This window comes from Protopterus annectens, chromosome 8.part0, assembly GCF_019279795.1.
Source record: "Protopterus annectens isolate FY-2018-M chromosome 8.part0, PAN1.0, whole genome shotgun sequence".
Classification (NCBI taxonomy): domain Eukaryota; kingdom Metazoa; phylum Chordata; order Ceratodontiformes; family Protopteridae; genus Protopterus; species Protopterus annectens.
In genome coordinates, this window is record NC_056741.1 from 1,781,445,947 (window position 1) to 1,781,463,358 (window position 17,412).

Below are 17,412 nucleotides of genomic sequence, written 5' to 3' on the forward strand. Positions count from 1 at the left end.
TTTATGTAGATGGCTAGGTTTTAGGGTGAGTTGGGATTTCCAGTTTTACAGGACTACTGTGTTTAATGGAGCTTTACTGTGCAGACAGGAGCTTTTTAAGGGGAAGCCTACAAAGTAAATGCAGTTCTGCAACCTTGATCCAAGAATAACCTGAGTATTAAGATAAAGTAGCAATTTAATATAGAACTAGTATTTGGCCATCCAATGTGCCTTATTTGGAATTCCCAACCCTTCTACATTAATTTTGTAGCAATACCGATCTTAAAATAAAACCTTAGAGGTGGAATGGTGTCTCTGTCTGGTGTCTCTGTCTGGTGTCTCTGTCTGGTGTCTCTGTCTGGTGTCTCTGTCTGGTGTCTCTGTCTGGTGTCTCTGTCTGGTGTCTCTGTCTGGTGTCTCTGTCTGGTGTCTCTGTCTGGTGTCTCTGTCTGGTGTCTCCAAGATGAGTTGAGACTTATTTCAAAATAGAACATTGGCATGGATTACAAGTTGAAAAAATAGCTATGGGTAATTCTTTCTAGAAAAGACTGGAGCTCAAAGATGAAGGCAGCAGTCTTGCAAGCTATTTCATTGTTGAAGTTGGACACACTTGCTAGCTTTTAAGGCCCAGATTATTTCAATAATAAAACTGGTTGCTGGGAATGACCAATGACTGCATGTGTAGTGTTGATTTTAAATGGGACCAAGCTGATGCAAAATTGTGGATGGGCACTAGAAAATGTCTCATTGGAATTTTCAGTGACAAGCAAACCTGAAAGTCTTTTATTTATTTTGCTACATTCCTCGGCAACATGGAAACTCCCTGTGGACAACACCATTTTTGTGGACAGGGAAATTTCCTAAGGTATCTGGGGGTTTACAGAAATATAAAAATGTTATGGTCTGTTCTAGACACCAGGATCTAGGCAACACAAGTTTAAAACTAAAAGGAGGAGAAATAAGGAATAAACATGGAAGGAAGGGGCACCCACAAGGTGACAAGCTCTTAGAATATAGGCCCGGAAGGCCTCACTCTTCAGGCTGTTTCACAGCCTGCTTCTTAAAACTTTCTAGTATGTTGGTTGGAAATAAACTTCTAGTAAATCTTATGTTATGCCACAAGAGGCACTTGCCAGTTTTGACAATGAATTTTAATATCATCTATGCTCTTGATGTAGGCTAGTTGTCCTAATACTAAATATGGCCATGCATCTTTTCCTGCTGATATTAAAAGGAGGTTTCAGTACGATAATTTCTGTTTTATACCTAAATGGTGGTATGGTGCAAACAGTGTGCATTCTATAAAATAACGATCACATTTTAGTAAAAGTGGACTTGGATGCAGTCATTTTTTTTTTCTCTACTGTATGCAGTATGTCTTGCATGTTACAACCCTACCTAGTCGTACATTTGCTCCTTTTACTTTTGTTAAGGTTATGACTCTGGTCTTGTAGCTAATACTGTCTTCCTGTTGCTCTCTAGGACATTACATTTCTGTGTTATTGCACTACATTTAATCTGTACATGTAGTAGTGTCAAACGTTGAACCTTAGAAACCAGGTTGTAGGGAACAAGGTGGGGAGAATAACTGAAGCTCTTTGGCTGAAATGCCAAAATATAATGAACAAAAAGACCCAAATACCAAGTTCTCACTTTTAGGTCTAAAACTTCCATTTGACTTCTGAGTTTGTCCAGTTCAACTTTGTAATGCTTTACTAACATTCTCATGTAGGCAAGTCCACCGACTGTTATAAATCATCCCCTTTTTTGACAAGAGGATTTATAAATTCTAAGCCCAAACAGTACACAGTTCAAACTGATTTCTTCTAAATATAAAATTTCTAATTGTAATGAAACTATTTTGGTACTGGAAAATTATTTTTGCAATTAGCAGAATTATCCATGCCAAAATTAGTTTCTTGTGGACTTGCTTAGAACTAAAATTCTCTGTAGAAATAACGAAAAGGATTTGGAAAGTCCTGAAACACGTTGTGTAAAGTTTTTTTCCATGGTCATTGTTGGAAACACTTCCACTCTGGCTGATATTGTTCGGAATGAAAGTTGCCCAAAAAAACTGGAGCTGGATTAGAAGAAACATGATTTGCATGTATGTCATCACTCCTCCCTCCAGGACTGTTACTGTTGCCTAGGTGATGCTGTTCCTGTTGCCTAGGTGGAGAGCTAAGCCTTCATGAATGGCTCCGGCAATAATAGAGGTAATTTGTTCTCCAAAACTCTCAAACTGGTTAGGAACTGAATGGGTGGTCAAGTTTAGCAGAGTGTCTTGTGTGGAATCCTCTCCTGCCATTGCCAAATGCAGTGAACACAAATTGCACACTTCAAAGAGCAACCACAATGAACTTAACAAAAAACTGCAGGCAGTGCAATAAAGGAAACTGATAGAGGCTAAACTCTTTAGCACTTGCATTCAAATTTAGTAAAACTGAACTTCGTCAACACCCATAATCAAAGTGCACACAAATACAAAATCAAATTACATGCGCTCTCTAAACCAATAAATAAAATCATGAATATTCAAATACAAATAATGCATGAAAAACTCTCAAAGCACCAATGCTCGACTCAAACAGATTAAAATACTACATAATCATAACTCTTGTACTTGTAAAAAGAACTTTATATTAACCATTTTGTTTTAAACCAGGAGGCTTATCTGCCTCTTATAAAATCTGCCATAAGGTCTCATGACATTCCAACAGTTTTGTAGTCACCACTTGCATCAATAATAGTCTGTTAAATCCCCAGGCACTATTATTCCCCCATCATCTGGATCAATACATTTTGGTATTCTACACTCCAGCTGTTGTGTTCCAGGGTTGTCTTTGTCATAGTTACACAGTCTGTAGTATTGGTGTTTATAACTGAGCATGTAGTTATCTCAGGTCTCATAACTATCTTTAATCCCCATCATCTCTACCGGATTGATTTGGGTTTTTTTTTTTTGATACGTGTTTAACGCTACAGACATTTTGACAGATGTGGTTTTCAGTCATTGCTCTTTAACCATGTTTCACAAACCTCAATCTTGTGGGAACATAGCAATATTTCCAATAAAATAACGCTTCTAGCTTTAACAACCATTGAAGATGAATCAAATGTGTGAACTCGTGTGTGAACCATTAAATTTTTGACCTGACAAAAGTCTTGTTTGGCAAATAATGCGAGATATCTGCTGCAAAAATTGTTCCCTGATCTTGACAGGTGTATGCCATCCTGTATGACCGCATGTGTCCAAAATTAGGCTCTGATGCTCTAAACACTTCCAGTTTTTAAAATGGGGGACTTTTTTCATGTAGGTATTTACCCCTAAATCTTTTCACTATGACATGACTCCCTTTATGTGCAATTTGTGAAAAATGCACTTAACACCTGTACAAGCTGTGCTATCTCTGAAGGTTGTATGTTCCTTACCAACAGTCTGTCCTTGTGAATGAGAGAAGTTTGTACCTCGGACATCTACTCTTATCTGAACCATTGAAACATGACTCTACGAAATCACTTTGTTTGGTTTCTATCTCAATTTTGACATCATAAAGTTATTTAGGCAATTAGATGCCCAGACTGTTCAATACAACAAATGAAGTGCAAGAGATTGTTTGGCATAAATTACTGCCCCCCCCCCCCCCCCCCGGAAAAAAAAAATCCCAGCTATTCATGCTTGGTGTTCAAAAAAAAATATCACTGCACACAATTTAAACTTGATAGAGTGGACCATATTGTGTCAAAAGTAGCAATAGTAGCTGTCTTTGTGTCTATATTGTACCTAGTCAGCCACTGTAGTCAGCATGTGCATACAAGTTACTGAGCATGTGAGATCGGGGACATAGTCCATAAACATATGGAGTTCGAGCTATATGTTCAGTACAGCTCCTGATGTGTAAATGTACAATAAATGACATGTACTCGAGACACAGGCACAAGATGGGTTCAACAGTTGGCCAAGATATAAAGCTGCCAGCTTGTACTACATTTCCCCTCCCCCCCCCCCCCTTTGCAGGCTTTCTGTCAAGCTATTACACAGTAGGTATGATGCCCTGTAAGGTTCTAAAATAGTAGTCGTGAGACTAATCTATTTAACCTGATGGTTGAACCCAAGGGTAACATTTGACATTTTTTAGAGCAATGGATGAGATCTCATTGTGAATGATCAAGTTAGTAGAGAGGTGTGATTTTAAAGTGTTATTTCCATTCAAGATATTCAAAATATTCAGATGGTTTAAGAAGCCATCAAGGCAAACTTATTAGTAAAATCATGGAAAGCTCAAAATCCAAATGTGTTTTAATTTAAAAGCTATGTGGCACCACTCATTTTGTTTGCTATGGGCTTTTATTAATTGGCTAACTTTATTAGAATTGTCCACCACAGGATCCTACAGTGTTGTCACTCCATGGTATTGGGCTACTGTGCACAAAGTAAAAAAAAAAAAAAAAAAAAAAAACTTTCAAGTAGTAAAGTGACTTTTCCCAGTACGTATGCTCTATGTACATAATGCATCAAACCTTCAGAATGTAGCTCCTGGTCGTCTTCTACTTCATATCTATTAAGATGGTCCTTTATCCTTAACGGTTCCATTTCAGATTCTAGACTGGTAATCAAATGACTGAGGTAGGCCTTAAACTGTTAATGGATACCTCCAAATCAGTTGGTTTCCTTTTGGAAAAAACACTAGGGATTGCTCAAGACTGTTTATATGACTTGATTACTAACACTTCCTAATACTGGCATAAAACTTCCTTTTCTGCACAAAAGTATGAGAAACAGTGACCCTAGAGACTGGCTTCCCTTCCACCAAATGCTTTTACAGTGTTTCCACAACCAAACACTACTACACCTCTGAATACTAAGCCACTAACAATTAAATATGATCACTCGTGACCAGTTGTGGTCAATTATAAGCCCGAATTATGGCAGTCTATATGCTCTTCCTATGCCCACTAACCTGAAAATGTCTGGTTGTGCCATCTTAGGATTTGAAATCTTGAATCTAGGGCACTTTAACTCCTTGCTGAAAAATGTTAACACTGCTGGAATAGTGTCATTGACATGGGTTCAGAGGTGTGTACTAGTCTAATGGCCCTGGAGCCTTTACAAGCCTAGCCCATAGAAGTGCCCTGGCATCGTGCTGCCAGACGTTGGTTCCCAGTGCCTCTGTTAAGTAGAGCCACTGGAGTGATACCTGGGGTGAACTTTCTATTACCCATCCACTCATCAAGATCCCTCTTGGAGAGGGATAGTGAGGTGCTCTGCTTGACATGTATGGGAAGTCTATTCCAGAGCATGGGCAGTCTCTGGGAGAGGATCCTGTCCCTCCAGCATGTTCTGTTGATTGTGGTAATCGGGTTGAGGTCTCTGGAGCATGCGGTGTGGAGGGACTGGGATTTTTTTAGATGTAGCATTTCTAACAGAGCTGTGTCAGACATGGCTTTAAGTGAAGCAGAGATCGCCTCTAAGTAGGTGATATGAGACCTGAGAATAGCTGGAGTCAAGTCTGTCTGTGTAGGACATGTGTTTAATGCATAGGATCCTCTTTGTGAGGTACTTCTGTCCAGCTGTTGCAGGTGTCTAGTGAGGTATATGGGGCATTATACTCGATCCCTCTAATGAGGGAAGAGTAGAGAGAGACTACTGGATGCAAAACCCTTAGTAATGAGATGTACCACACAAGGACTTTCTGACCACAGTGGCAATTTGGTGGTCAAAGGGGAGGTTGCTATCAACCTGCATCCCCAGATATCTTATAACACCTTCAGTGTTCAGTGGGCTCCCATTGATGCAGTAACTGGTGGGAACGGAGTTTTACCAAAGGGGATATTGCACATTTTTTTTGGATTAAGTTTAGGGACATGGTTTCGACACCAGTTATTGGTCTCTGTGAGGCCTTTTCTGCGGGATGTCTGCATCACTTGGGGATATGATGGCTCCTAGCTTGCAGTAGTCTGCGAACTTGGTCAACAAGAGTCCCTTTGTGTTGGCCTGGAATTCTGAGAAGAAGATTCTGAAGAGGAGAGGACCCAGGACCGATCCCTGTGGGGGACTCCACTCGTGACGAGTCAGCAGTCTGACTTGGAGTCTGGTACTTTCACAGTGTTCTGTGAGCCAATTTGCAACCCACCTTGTGATATAGTGGTTGATGCCTAGTTTTTGAGTTTATCAAGAATTCCTGAGTGAGGAATGGTATCAAAGGCCTTGGCCAGATCGAGGTAAGTTGTATGCACTGCCTTACCTTCGTCCGCAGTCCTGGTGACTGACTCAAAGAAGTCAACCAGGTTGAGCATGCATGATCTCCCTTTCACAAAGCCAAATTGCATGGGGTCTAGAGTTTGGAGATTTCCTATATCCATGTTAATCAGGTCCATGATCATTCACTCCATAGCTTTACACGTCAGACTCCTCAGGCTAATGGGGTGATGATTCCCAGGGTCTGTAGTTGTTCCCTCTTTATGGAGAGGGATGACTGTAGCAGTGTGCCATTTGGTAGGGACAAAGTGTGAGGTGAGGCTGTGACTGAACAGGGCACACAGATGTGGTGCCAGTTAGCTCTGTATTTCATGTAGAACATAGCCAGGGATATTACCGGGTCCTATGGCAGCTGTATTCTTGTCCCGGGACAATGCAGCTTTAACCAGTGCTGCAGTAATGCTGGGTGCCTGGCATTCTTCAGATATTGTGATTGGTCCTTTGGGAGAGGTAAAGTTGGCACTGAATCTGTCTGCCAGTATGTGGTGATAATATCTGTTGGCTCAGTATAGTAGGTACCATTGTGCAGTAACTCAGAGCAAATCTGGGTATTGCCATGGAGGTTCTTGATATAGCTATAGAAGGCTTTGTGATTTGTTTTTAGTGTCTGGTGCAGTGTTTTTTATTTTTTTTTGAGGAGAGCGTCTTGATTCTGTTGGGTATGGCTAGTTCCATGCATTTATGTACATGTACAGTGCATTAGTGTATGATTCGGCAGTCATGCAGCTATTTTCCATTGGCATGGGTGCCATGAAGTTGTCCACCTCTGTTTTTAGGAGTCTTTGGAGAAGTTTTTCAAGGTGGTTAACTTTGTGGGGGGGGGGGGTGAAATGTGGATTTCCATGGTGATTAGTTTTATGGTCTGATCTGACCAGGGAGGGATTTGACTTGGTGTAGAGCAATGGTCACCCATGTTAGTAATAACCAGGTCAAGGATGTTGCTTCCTCTAGTGGGGGTCAGAATGAGCTTGTTCAGGGCATTGGAATTTATGAATTCTAGGAAGCGTTGGCCCAATGTATTGGTGCTTGAGTGGTAGTTGAAGTCTCCTGGTAAGTGTGAGGTTGTATCTTGATATATTCCAGGGAGCTTAGGAGCATGAAGCAAGTCTATGGACCTGATTGAGGACCTATAGCAGGCTATGACCTGGATCGTAGTCTTGCCCAATGTTAGTTGTACCTGAAGTATCTCAGATGCATTATGTTGGTCTACTAGTCTGGAGGTGTGCATATCCTTTAAGAATATGGAGACACCACCACCTTTGGAGCTTTGGTCCATATTTTGGGGCCAAAAAGTGTGAAGTGAGTTATGGCCTGGTAGTACAGGTTTGCTTTCTGCTACTTTAAACTAGGTCTCAGTTACAGCATAAATGTCCTCCATTTCTAAGGAGTGCTTCGAACGAGTGCACTTTGAGATTTAGACTTCTAGCGTTGAGCAGCATGACCCTCTGATTGCATTTATTTCTAGCTGTTACAGTGGTAATTTGGTCTTTGGAATACTGCCTAAAAAAGGCATCATAGGGATGGCAAGAGTCTTGGCCAGTACTCTGAAACCCAGGGGAGACTGGTGCAGGCCATCTTTAGCAAAGCATCAAAGTCAATCGTCATCCGAAGCAGACTGATACTGTATCCCCTTAAAATGACACCAGAATCTTAGCCAATTGTTGAAGTCCATTTTTTGTTTGTACTGCGGTATCATTCTGGGTGATGGTAGGATACTGCTCAGGGCTAGTGTCATACCTGCCTGGGCCACATAATCCGAGAGCTCCACCATGTCTTCTAGTCCAGGGAGGTGCATCTGAAGTCACCCACATGGACAATGACAGAGTCATACTTGTACTTGTTGTGGAGTGACCTGAGTGCATGTTGTCTGATTCTGGCACCTGATGGACTGCGACTGTTGCTCACTAGGTTGAATAAAGAGAAGGTGGGACATCTGCATCACTATTGAGTCACCTATGATTAGTGTATTGGGCAAGATGTTTAGACTTAGGGGCTTAGGTTGAGGGGCACATTGTAGAGGTGAGCTGTGTGTCCTGTGGTTTGTGCTGTTTGGTGGTAAAAGTGCATTTCTGGCTTGGAAGTGTCTGTTTGGGTAAATTTCTATTGAGAACATGATTCTAGTGAGTTCTTGGAAGAATGATCTGTGGGGGACTCTGGCCTCTGCCTTAATATTTTACCTGACTGTTCATATAGGTTTGTAACCAACCTTTGATTACTTTATCTACAAAATGTGTTCTGCTCCTTAACTTATTCCTTTCAGTAGGGCCCTGGAAATTTGCACTGCAACTTCCAGTGGGTGGAGTCCATTCCAAATTGTCCTCTCACTTCAAACAAATGTTTATCCCTCGAACCATAGGGGTTACTAAAGAAGGGTAAATGGCAAACTCTTGCAACTTTTTATAGTTGCAGCATTCTTTAGGTTTAAAATGCAATAAACACACAAACTGTAATATTTTGTAAATTATAATATCTTGGCAACCACTCAAGTTGTGCCCATACAACACAGCATTTTGTTCATTCAGCTGAGAGCTGTCATGTAAAGCTAAGCATATTACTTGCCTGAGATGCTTGGAGAAAAATGAAATCTATGATGGAAATGTATGAAAAAACATTTTTTTACCTACACTAGAAAGAGGTAAATCAGTACAGTTTGCCTGTAATAAGAATCTTACTACTTGTTCATTTTTGCATCAATAATTCCAAAACCATGCACCAAAGTATTAATTGACTCCTAGAGATGTCATTAGGATGTTGACTGCAAAAACTCCTAGAGGCATCACTGTGCTATGAGTTAAACTGCATCTCACTTTCCCCCAGTTTGAGGACTGAATCAAAACTTTGCACATAGTCAGAGCAGCTGATCTAGGAATGAGCAATCTTTCTATACACTGCTAACATTTAGCATGTGAGCCTAAAAAGTTTGAAATCCTGGGGCACTTTAGCTAGTCCTGGAATATGGATTCTGAATGGCCAAAAAAGTGGACTTTTAGTTCCTTTTCTCAGAGGTATGGTGCTCTTCTGAGTTGGTGCAAGTTTGGGGGATGTGGTTGACCCACACATCAGGGGGTGCAGGAGGCTTCCCCTCATGCAAAAAAAGTGTAAATAAGTGGCCTTTGCTCTTCAATTTTAGTGCTTTCATTTCAATAAGGTGCTGTTAAAAACTAGGTTCTGTAGAAGTGTAGCTCCTAGGCCATAGCCATGCCTGCATGCTCCAGAATTTTGTTGCCATAGCATACACATTTTGATAAGTTTATGGCTGTGCACAACCCCCATGTACTAGAATTCACTTGGCATTCTAAGTAACTAGTGTAAGCACTGGGCATGGTTCAAGAACATCCTCTGAGAAGGGTAACTCTGTGCCTTAGATGTTGGCCGACATCCAGCATAATCCTCTATCACAACCAAAATACTGTCCAACTTTCAAAAGTGTGTTTAATTTGCAATATGTTAATTTGTGTAGTTTGTGGCACTATTCAGGAACACAGATTGCTTTGCTATAATCCTAATCTAGCCTAATAGAGGTCACAAGATCACAGCTATCATACATATCGAGGTATTGCTAAAATATTTCTGGTACAAATGTAGTTCCAATTGGGAGACCTAGCAAGCTAGCTGAAGGGAAATTCTGTATGCAGCAAGTGTCTGCCGGAACACACACTAGCTCTTAGTTTGGGGCAAATCTCACCAGAATCTGAGACCACTCCAGGGACACTTAACTTGAGACATTGACAAAAGAAAATCTACATTTTCTGAAGTAAAAAGTCTTATTGTGACAAGTATACTTTACCACTTTTATCCAAAAGTCATAATCTTCAAGAAGGATCAAGAGGGAGTGAGACAAAATCTGAGTCATAATCAAGGATATCCCTGGAAATCTGGGACAGTTGGTGTATAGAATACACATGTAGCATCCCATATCAAAAATACATATGATAAAAGCTCTTTTTTGTGTGATCTCAGATGGCATTAACTATCAACTCCTCCCTCACTTCACCATATTGCCTAACCTGAGGTACCCGCCATTTAGACTGAGAACTTATCCCACGTAGTTTGCATTGATGTCTGCTTTTTCTCCATTTTTAGACTAAAGGAGTGTATTTCCTCTTGGTCCTAAAACTGCCTAAAACTGTATAATCCAAAAGTTGATTATCTGTAAAGAGGAAGATTTTAGGCTTTAAAAAGTGATCTGAACTGCACTGGAAATTGGGATATGCTAAATACAAAGGAGGGAAGAGTGTAAGTATTACTAATGCCAAGTTCATTGCACATATCTTAAGTGTCGGTCTGTCTGTAGACTTTCATTTACATTGTAATAATTCAGGACAGTTGTATATGAAAGTTGTATTATGGTGGTCTGTCTTGGACTTTCATCCTTGACCTGGGTCAATAAACAAAGGGTGCTGGACCAAATCTACTCTGCTTTACAAGTGAATGTAAGAATATGCCAGTGGAGTTTGGAGCCTTACTGGTGAGATTCCCTATGGAGTTGCAGTTAAAATATGGGTTCACCAGGTTACTCCGCTAAAGGAAAGTGGTGACTGGGACTACAGAAATAGGGTCAGTCTTAAGAAACATTGCTGTGGTAATGACCGCTATATATCTTGGTGCCAACAGAGAACCATTTGTCCTCCCATATGACTGGAGGAAATCTGATGCATTTAATAATTGGATGGGATTTCAGACCATGGATATGGGAGAATAAAGGCAAAGAAGTGGAAAAGGCTAGTTGGTGTGAAATGTCTACCCAGAGCAGAGTACAGATAAACTTTCCCAAAACGAGATTCTTTGGCTGGATGAGGCAAGCTGATGCCGGCTATCCGAAAACATCTAGAGGAGTTGGAAAGAAATTCCATAAGTAGGATTTTCATATATCAATCTCGCATGAATCAAAAGTAGCTGCTGGATGTTTGGAGGAGGTGGGAAAGCTGTTTTGGAATGAAAAAAAATGAATATCTGTGAATATAAAAACATTGTAATGGTGGAAGAAGCGTCTGCTGGGGTTTTGGAAAAAAGGTTGAGAGGTAGGATGGACTTTTTATTTTTTACTTTTTTATGGGGGGGGGGGTCGGTGTTGGCACAAACTGTAAGGTGAAAAGGCAAACTACAGTAGCATGAGTAGATGGCAGCTTTTTGACGGCTGTACATGCAGTGCTTTCAGTGAATATGGAAAATGGTGTATTAATGTGAAATTGGAGGTTGCCTATGGCACTGCTGGCTGTGTTGTGGGGGGGGGGGGGTGATAAAATCAGTAAACTTCTGAGAATACAGACGCTATAGTCTAGGGAAACTTTGCAGCTTGTATGTTTATAGCAAATATTTGACAAGCACACAATGCTGGGTAAATGCAATTAACCACCTCATTACTTTATTAACAGCATAATGCAATGTTCAGTGTGTATTTTAGTTATTGGGATGGAGCTATATATACACATACAAATATATAAATATTTTCAGAGACTGGGATATGGAAGAAGCAAGACCTCCAGTGTTTGTAGACTATTTTAAATGTGTGGGACAATTAATACAGGAAAGAAGATACCAATGGGACTATGGTATTTTGGGTGCTATTAGGGATGATGTGACAAATTGGCTGACTTTGGAGTTTGTAGCTCGCTGCATCAGGTTGAGCACTGGCATGCCAGAAGGTAGCCATGGCAGTGGAATAGTCTGCCAGTCTAGCAGTGGACAGATGGATTTGAGGCGTATGATGGTGACAAAGCCAAAGTGGAAGTGATGGCTCTCCTAGTCTAGTCTACTTAAACTGAATTAACTGCAGGAAAGCCAAAGAGGTGGTGGGTATGATTTTCTGGTCTGAAATAGGGTTATTTGAGTTGTAAGATTCCTAAGGGAGGGGGACAAGGTGTAGGGTGAGGTATAAAACATTATGCTGGGGAGGAGTCATTGCCTTGTATGGGAATGAGTGATCCTTAACACAGGTGAAGAGATTGTGATAATAAAGGAATGAAAATGGCAGACGTTGGGACAATTGACTCTTTGGCTGGGAGATGTATACATAGGAAAAAACACAATTTTGTGGAGGAGTATCTGTTTCCAGTGCCCTCATTTCTGTATCCATCTGCAGACATGGCTGAGTACAGAGATTTTGAATAGTATGGAGGAATAAAATTATGCAAAGGTGGGAATTCTGTGAAACTGTTACCTATGCACATAACGAAGGGAAGGATTTACAGATGGCTCTACAGTTAATAATGCAGTAGTCATTCTTCAGAATGTGACAACCTACAGATTAAAGGTGGAACAGGCATTATGTATAGAAGTGCATACATAAACCACTGGGGAGGCATCAAGGTTATAGCAGCAACTGCCTGTTGGAGGGCTTCACAATCTGTTCTTGGAGAAAATAGACATGCTTGACATGTGGTGGGAGGGAAAATAACTTACAAAAACACTTGGTGCATCTCTCTCTTTTGACTTGGTAGAGGGGAGAGTTCTCCATCTGTCATGTTTATCTTGGTGATTGATGTAGCTTGCCAGGAGAGTGAAGCTGTTGCAGGGACAGGAAGTACCTTAAATCTGATTAGAAATTGGAAATGTGGCTATGGATTGCAGGGTTGGTTAACTAGGAGTTTAAGTAGTGGGGCTTGGTGTGAACGAGATGCTAAAGTATGGTGGGGGGTGGCATGCAAGGTTGTACTATGTGTGATGCAGTAGTGGGGATTGGTGAACGAGATGCTAAAGTATGGTGGGGGGTGGCATGCAAGGTTGTACTATGTGTGATGCAGTAGTGGGGATTGGTGAATGAGATGCTAAAGTATGGTGGGGGGTGGCATGCAAGGTTCTACTATGTGATGCAGGAGATGTTGACAGGATAAGTTGTGATGAAGCTGTCAACTAATGGGGGGGATGTTTATTGGTTTTATACAACATGGAAAGTGGTTAAGGGTGTGAGGCAAAGGAAACCTGAAGAGAATTGCCAAATCTGGGCAACTGCACAAATATTGGTTGTAGAGTAAATTTAAGGGCAAGGACAATATAGTGGTTTGTGGCTGAAATGAACGTGTGGAGGGCATGATACTGAGACTTTAGCAAAATGATGGTGAGAAAAAAAAAAAAAAATAGAGAATGGGGAAGTGGGGAGGCAGCATTTCTTGGTGACTAAGTTGGCAAGTATTAAGGTGCAAAAAGTAAGCTACTGCTTATAGTCCTGAGGCGCTCTGAAGTTTGGGCATACTTGTGTTGAGCAGCAGTAGGATGGAGTAGAATTTGGAGGGGGGTAATGTGCTGGGTGATATTTACGTGTATTTTAATGCACCCTAGCAGTGTAATATTTCAACTTTGTATGAAATGTGATGCTGCTGCTATGATTAAAAGATGCCTAATGTTCCCCTACAATTGGTGTAATGCTGCAATGTGACCCTAGCCACACCGAGGTATACTCGGCAGTGCGCTAATTCCTGGTCTGGGTGCATCCACCCTTCACAGCAGTGTGGAACAGTGCAAGACCTTCACTGTCACTTTTAGAATTATCCCTCTTTTCCTCCTGTACAATAGGTCATGTCTAATTGCACACCTAGTAATGATGACTCTGATTTTGGGAATGCTTCACAGGAATAAATGCAATGTGTGAATGTCTTTTATTTTTTCCTCCTCAGATCATATGTTCAGCTAGCATAAGTCTTTTTTATAGATTTGGGTGTGTTTTGAGGAACAGGCAGTGCATTTAACTTGCTGAATAGTGCAGATTGTCTTCACAGTAGCTCTTGAGCTTTGGTTTTCCTGTTGGAAGTTTTATTCAGGTTTGGAGTATGCATAAAATATATACAGTCCTCATTTGCAGTTTACCAATGTGTATTTCGATATATTTTCCTTGCTCATTAATGTTTCCTAGTGGTAATTGATGCAAATTCTCTTTACAGATGCAAAGAAAGGCAATTACATTACTGTTGCAGATGGGGTAAGTTTTCAGTTGGTGCTTAAGAAATTCTCACTAGAAATCTGGTTTGTCTTGTTCTTCCCTTGCATTAAGCCTCTTGTGGTCATACTGCCATGGGATCATGGTCTGTACTGAAGTATCTCTGGCTAAAATCCTGAAGCACCTAGCTAAACTTTCTGATAATGTTTAGGACCCTTTCCACTGTGATTTTTGTGCAGTATGGGGCAAACTTGATGCAATTAGATTGACCAAAACTATTTTGATCATGTTCTGCATTTTCATCAGCCTTATTTTTATATAGCTTTAAATACTGGAATAAAATAAAGTTGTAGTTATCAGTATAACAAATGTTTACTCCTGTGTTATGCATGCCATAGTATGAAGTAGTGCATAACTTCACTTTGTTCCTTTCTAGACTTCTTGTATAGTTCTCCACCAACACCCCAGTACTCATTAACCTGTCCCTCTCTAACTTTGTAAAGTGCTGCTCTGAAAAGTAATCCTTCAGTCCTGAAGTTGTAATGTATTTGATACCAAAAGGACTGTTCAGATAATGGCCTAATGAAAACAGGATGCTATACTGTCTTGCTGAATGTATGTTGCTGCATATATTACATCATGTCATTGTGATTTTTAGGCTGAACATTAATGCTTCATGCTTATGACAGTTTTTGATTGAGAAACTGTCATTGTGGATGTGCTTTAAAGTTCTTTCTGGACTATGGAGCAAACCTGTGCTTATGGGTACTCCTAATAACAGCTGTTTTTGATGCATTAGCGATGAATGAGCGAATACAGGTGTGCAAAATATCTTTCTGCATTGACTTGGGCAAGTGGCTGGTGATAAGAAAGGGGAGTTCTGTATTTAGTGTCTTCCAAAATGAAGTTGGATGCATACACATGACATTTGGATGAATAACAAAACCAGTTGTGCTGAAATTAACTAGCAATGCAAGTTGCAAAATGTTTTACAGAACTGTAGTTACAAATGCCAGAATCCAAAGATTGCAAGGAATGTCCAAGTAAACATAATGAACCTTTATGCATATAGCTTTAGAAAATGGCTAGGAGAATTGGTAAACATCATTGGCTAATCATGCCAAAAGGTGTCCAGTTCTTTTACTGTGGCTACCATGCATTGGTGTAGGAATAAATCGGTTTAATTTCTAATTTCTGCCCTAGCTGAAAAAAAAATTGCAGAACTAATGCAAGGAGCTGTATGACTAGAGTGCTTGTGTGTTCACATCTGGAAGGAATTGTAATGGCTTACCTTGCTTGCTTCTTGACAGCACTAAGGTAACATTGGATGAATTGATGGTTACAGTAATGCAATCACTGAAACTCCAACTAGTTTGAGATCCCCACCAGAATTTCTAATTTTCCTACAGAGCTCTCCTATTTTATTGATCTCTAACCCTGCTAAATCCAGTTTAACCCTTTTGACATGATTAAAACCAAGTCCCTAAACATGAATGGTGAAGGTCTTAAGTATGGATTGAATAGGCAAAGCCCACTGCATTTTATTGCTTGTTCATTTTATATTGGGCTATATTTGCTTTGTTAGCTGGGTTACTGTGGAAGTTGGGAGTCTTGATGAAAAATATTGATATCAAGCAAAGCAGCCCTGGAAGATCTACTGGCAACAGTGCAGAGTTTAGCATTTTTTATAATATGCCTGTTTAGGGTTGTATGCCTGTTTGTTTAGGGTTGGCTGTAAAAAAAAATAAATAAATAAAATAATTCAGTCAAGATAGTAAATGCTGTTTTTCGGTGTTTCATTACATTTAACTAGTTGAAAAGATGAGAGTGCGAAGTCTTGCTTGGCTATTGGGATACCTAGTATCTTAAACTGGTATTAAATGGGAGGCATAGAATAAAACTTGAATATCACAGAATGGAGAGCCCAGATATTTAACATTACTAATTAATCAGGAAGACCTTTAAAATAAAAATCATGATCCCTCAGACCTTTTGGGGTCTGATTTTTAGGGGACCATGTGCATTTTGATATGGCAGGTCTGACCTGCATCTTATCCATTCAGAAGTAGATGATATTCTAGGTTTTTATGAAGACTAGCAAAGCTACATGCTATGAAATGAGTTCTCTTATCCCTGAGCAAGCACTGATGCAATATCCTTTTTGGCATGGGCTTCTTATAACGTGCTTTCTTGCATAATTAAAGAGCTAAACGTATAGATTCTAATAGTTTATTTATATAATGGGTCGGGTATGGGGGGAATACCCATATCTAAAAATATTCCTCTGGGATGTTAATTTTAATATGCTCAGTATCTTAAGTCTTCTACAGGAAAGGGTATTTTCACATTTTTGTATATAGAATCAAGTTCCCATATTTGTGCATAGAGTTCACTTAGAACAAGTCCAAATGTATCAACCTGGCCTCGTATGGCATGCTTTCTGAATATTTTAATCCATCTCTGTATGTTCATCCATGTACCAAGGACCTTGAACACACATCTATTTGATTTGATTTCTTTACTACTCTTTATGATATAAATCTGAGTGACCAAAGGTCGTGTATTACACTGATTTATCATATTGCTAACCCTAGCTCACTTTTCATCTTTACTTGTCACACATTCATGTAATTGTAGAAAAGCATACAAGCAATATATGTTTGGATGCACAAACTAAGGCTATAAATTCAGCCTGTCACCCCACTAGCTATCCTAAGATGTTACATGCCACAGTTGAATTCTGCTTGAAGCCATACTGCAAACCATCTTAACATAAATCTTGATGTACGTGCAGATTTGAAATTGGTACTTGACTGTAGAATGAACCATATCAATAAGGGTATTCACATCTATTGAAAATTGTTTTGTCTAACCATGATACATACTTGTTGGCCAACATTAATTTTTTTAGAAATGAAGACTTCACAAGATTATCTAATATTACTCAAAAGGCTGATTTGTGTTTTAGATACCCTATGGTTATTTTCAGACGTATATGTAGGTTTTGCATGGGATTTCAAGCATTTGTAGACTTCCTTTCTCTACTAGAGATGGGGACGCTAGATGGGACCCCTATTCTGGAGAAGGGATACTCTTGTAGATGAGGCTTGGGTCCCTAGACTAGGTAATTATGATTTGTTTTGCAGATGTGCAACAGGCCCATCTAAGTGGGATCAGAGGATACTTTTGTAGTTGAGGCATAGATCACCTCTTGGCAATGGGGCTTTGAGGTAGTCTACATGGGACATATTTATACCGTGTATTTTATACCATGTATTCTCTTTGATGAACCTGGGTGGCC

The 17,412-nt window shown here is 40.0% G+C and overlaps 1 protein-coding gene across 1 annotated transcript in view; it reads left to right on the forward strand.

The window, feature by feature from the left end:
• The window catches only part of LOC122808122 (borealin-2-like), a 268,638-nt gene that overhangs the window by 70,090 nt on the left and 181,136 nt on the right, over positions 1 to 17,412 (forward strand). Inside the window, exon 3 of the mRNA XM_044079090.1 lies at positions 14,116 to 14,153. Within this exon, the coding sequence (XP_043935025.1) occupies positions 14,116 to 14,153 (38 nt within the window). The remainder of the gene's footprint in view (positions 1 to 14,115; positions 14,154 to 17,412) is intronic.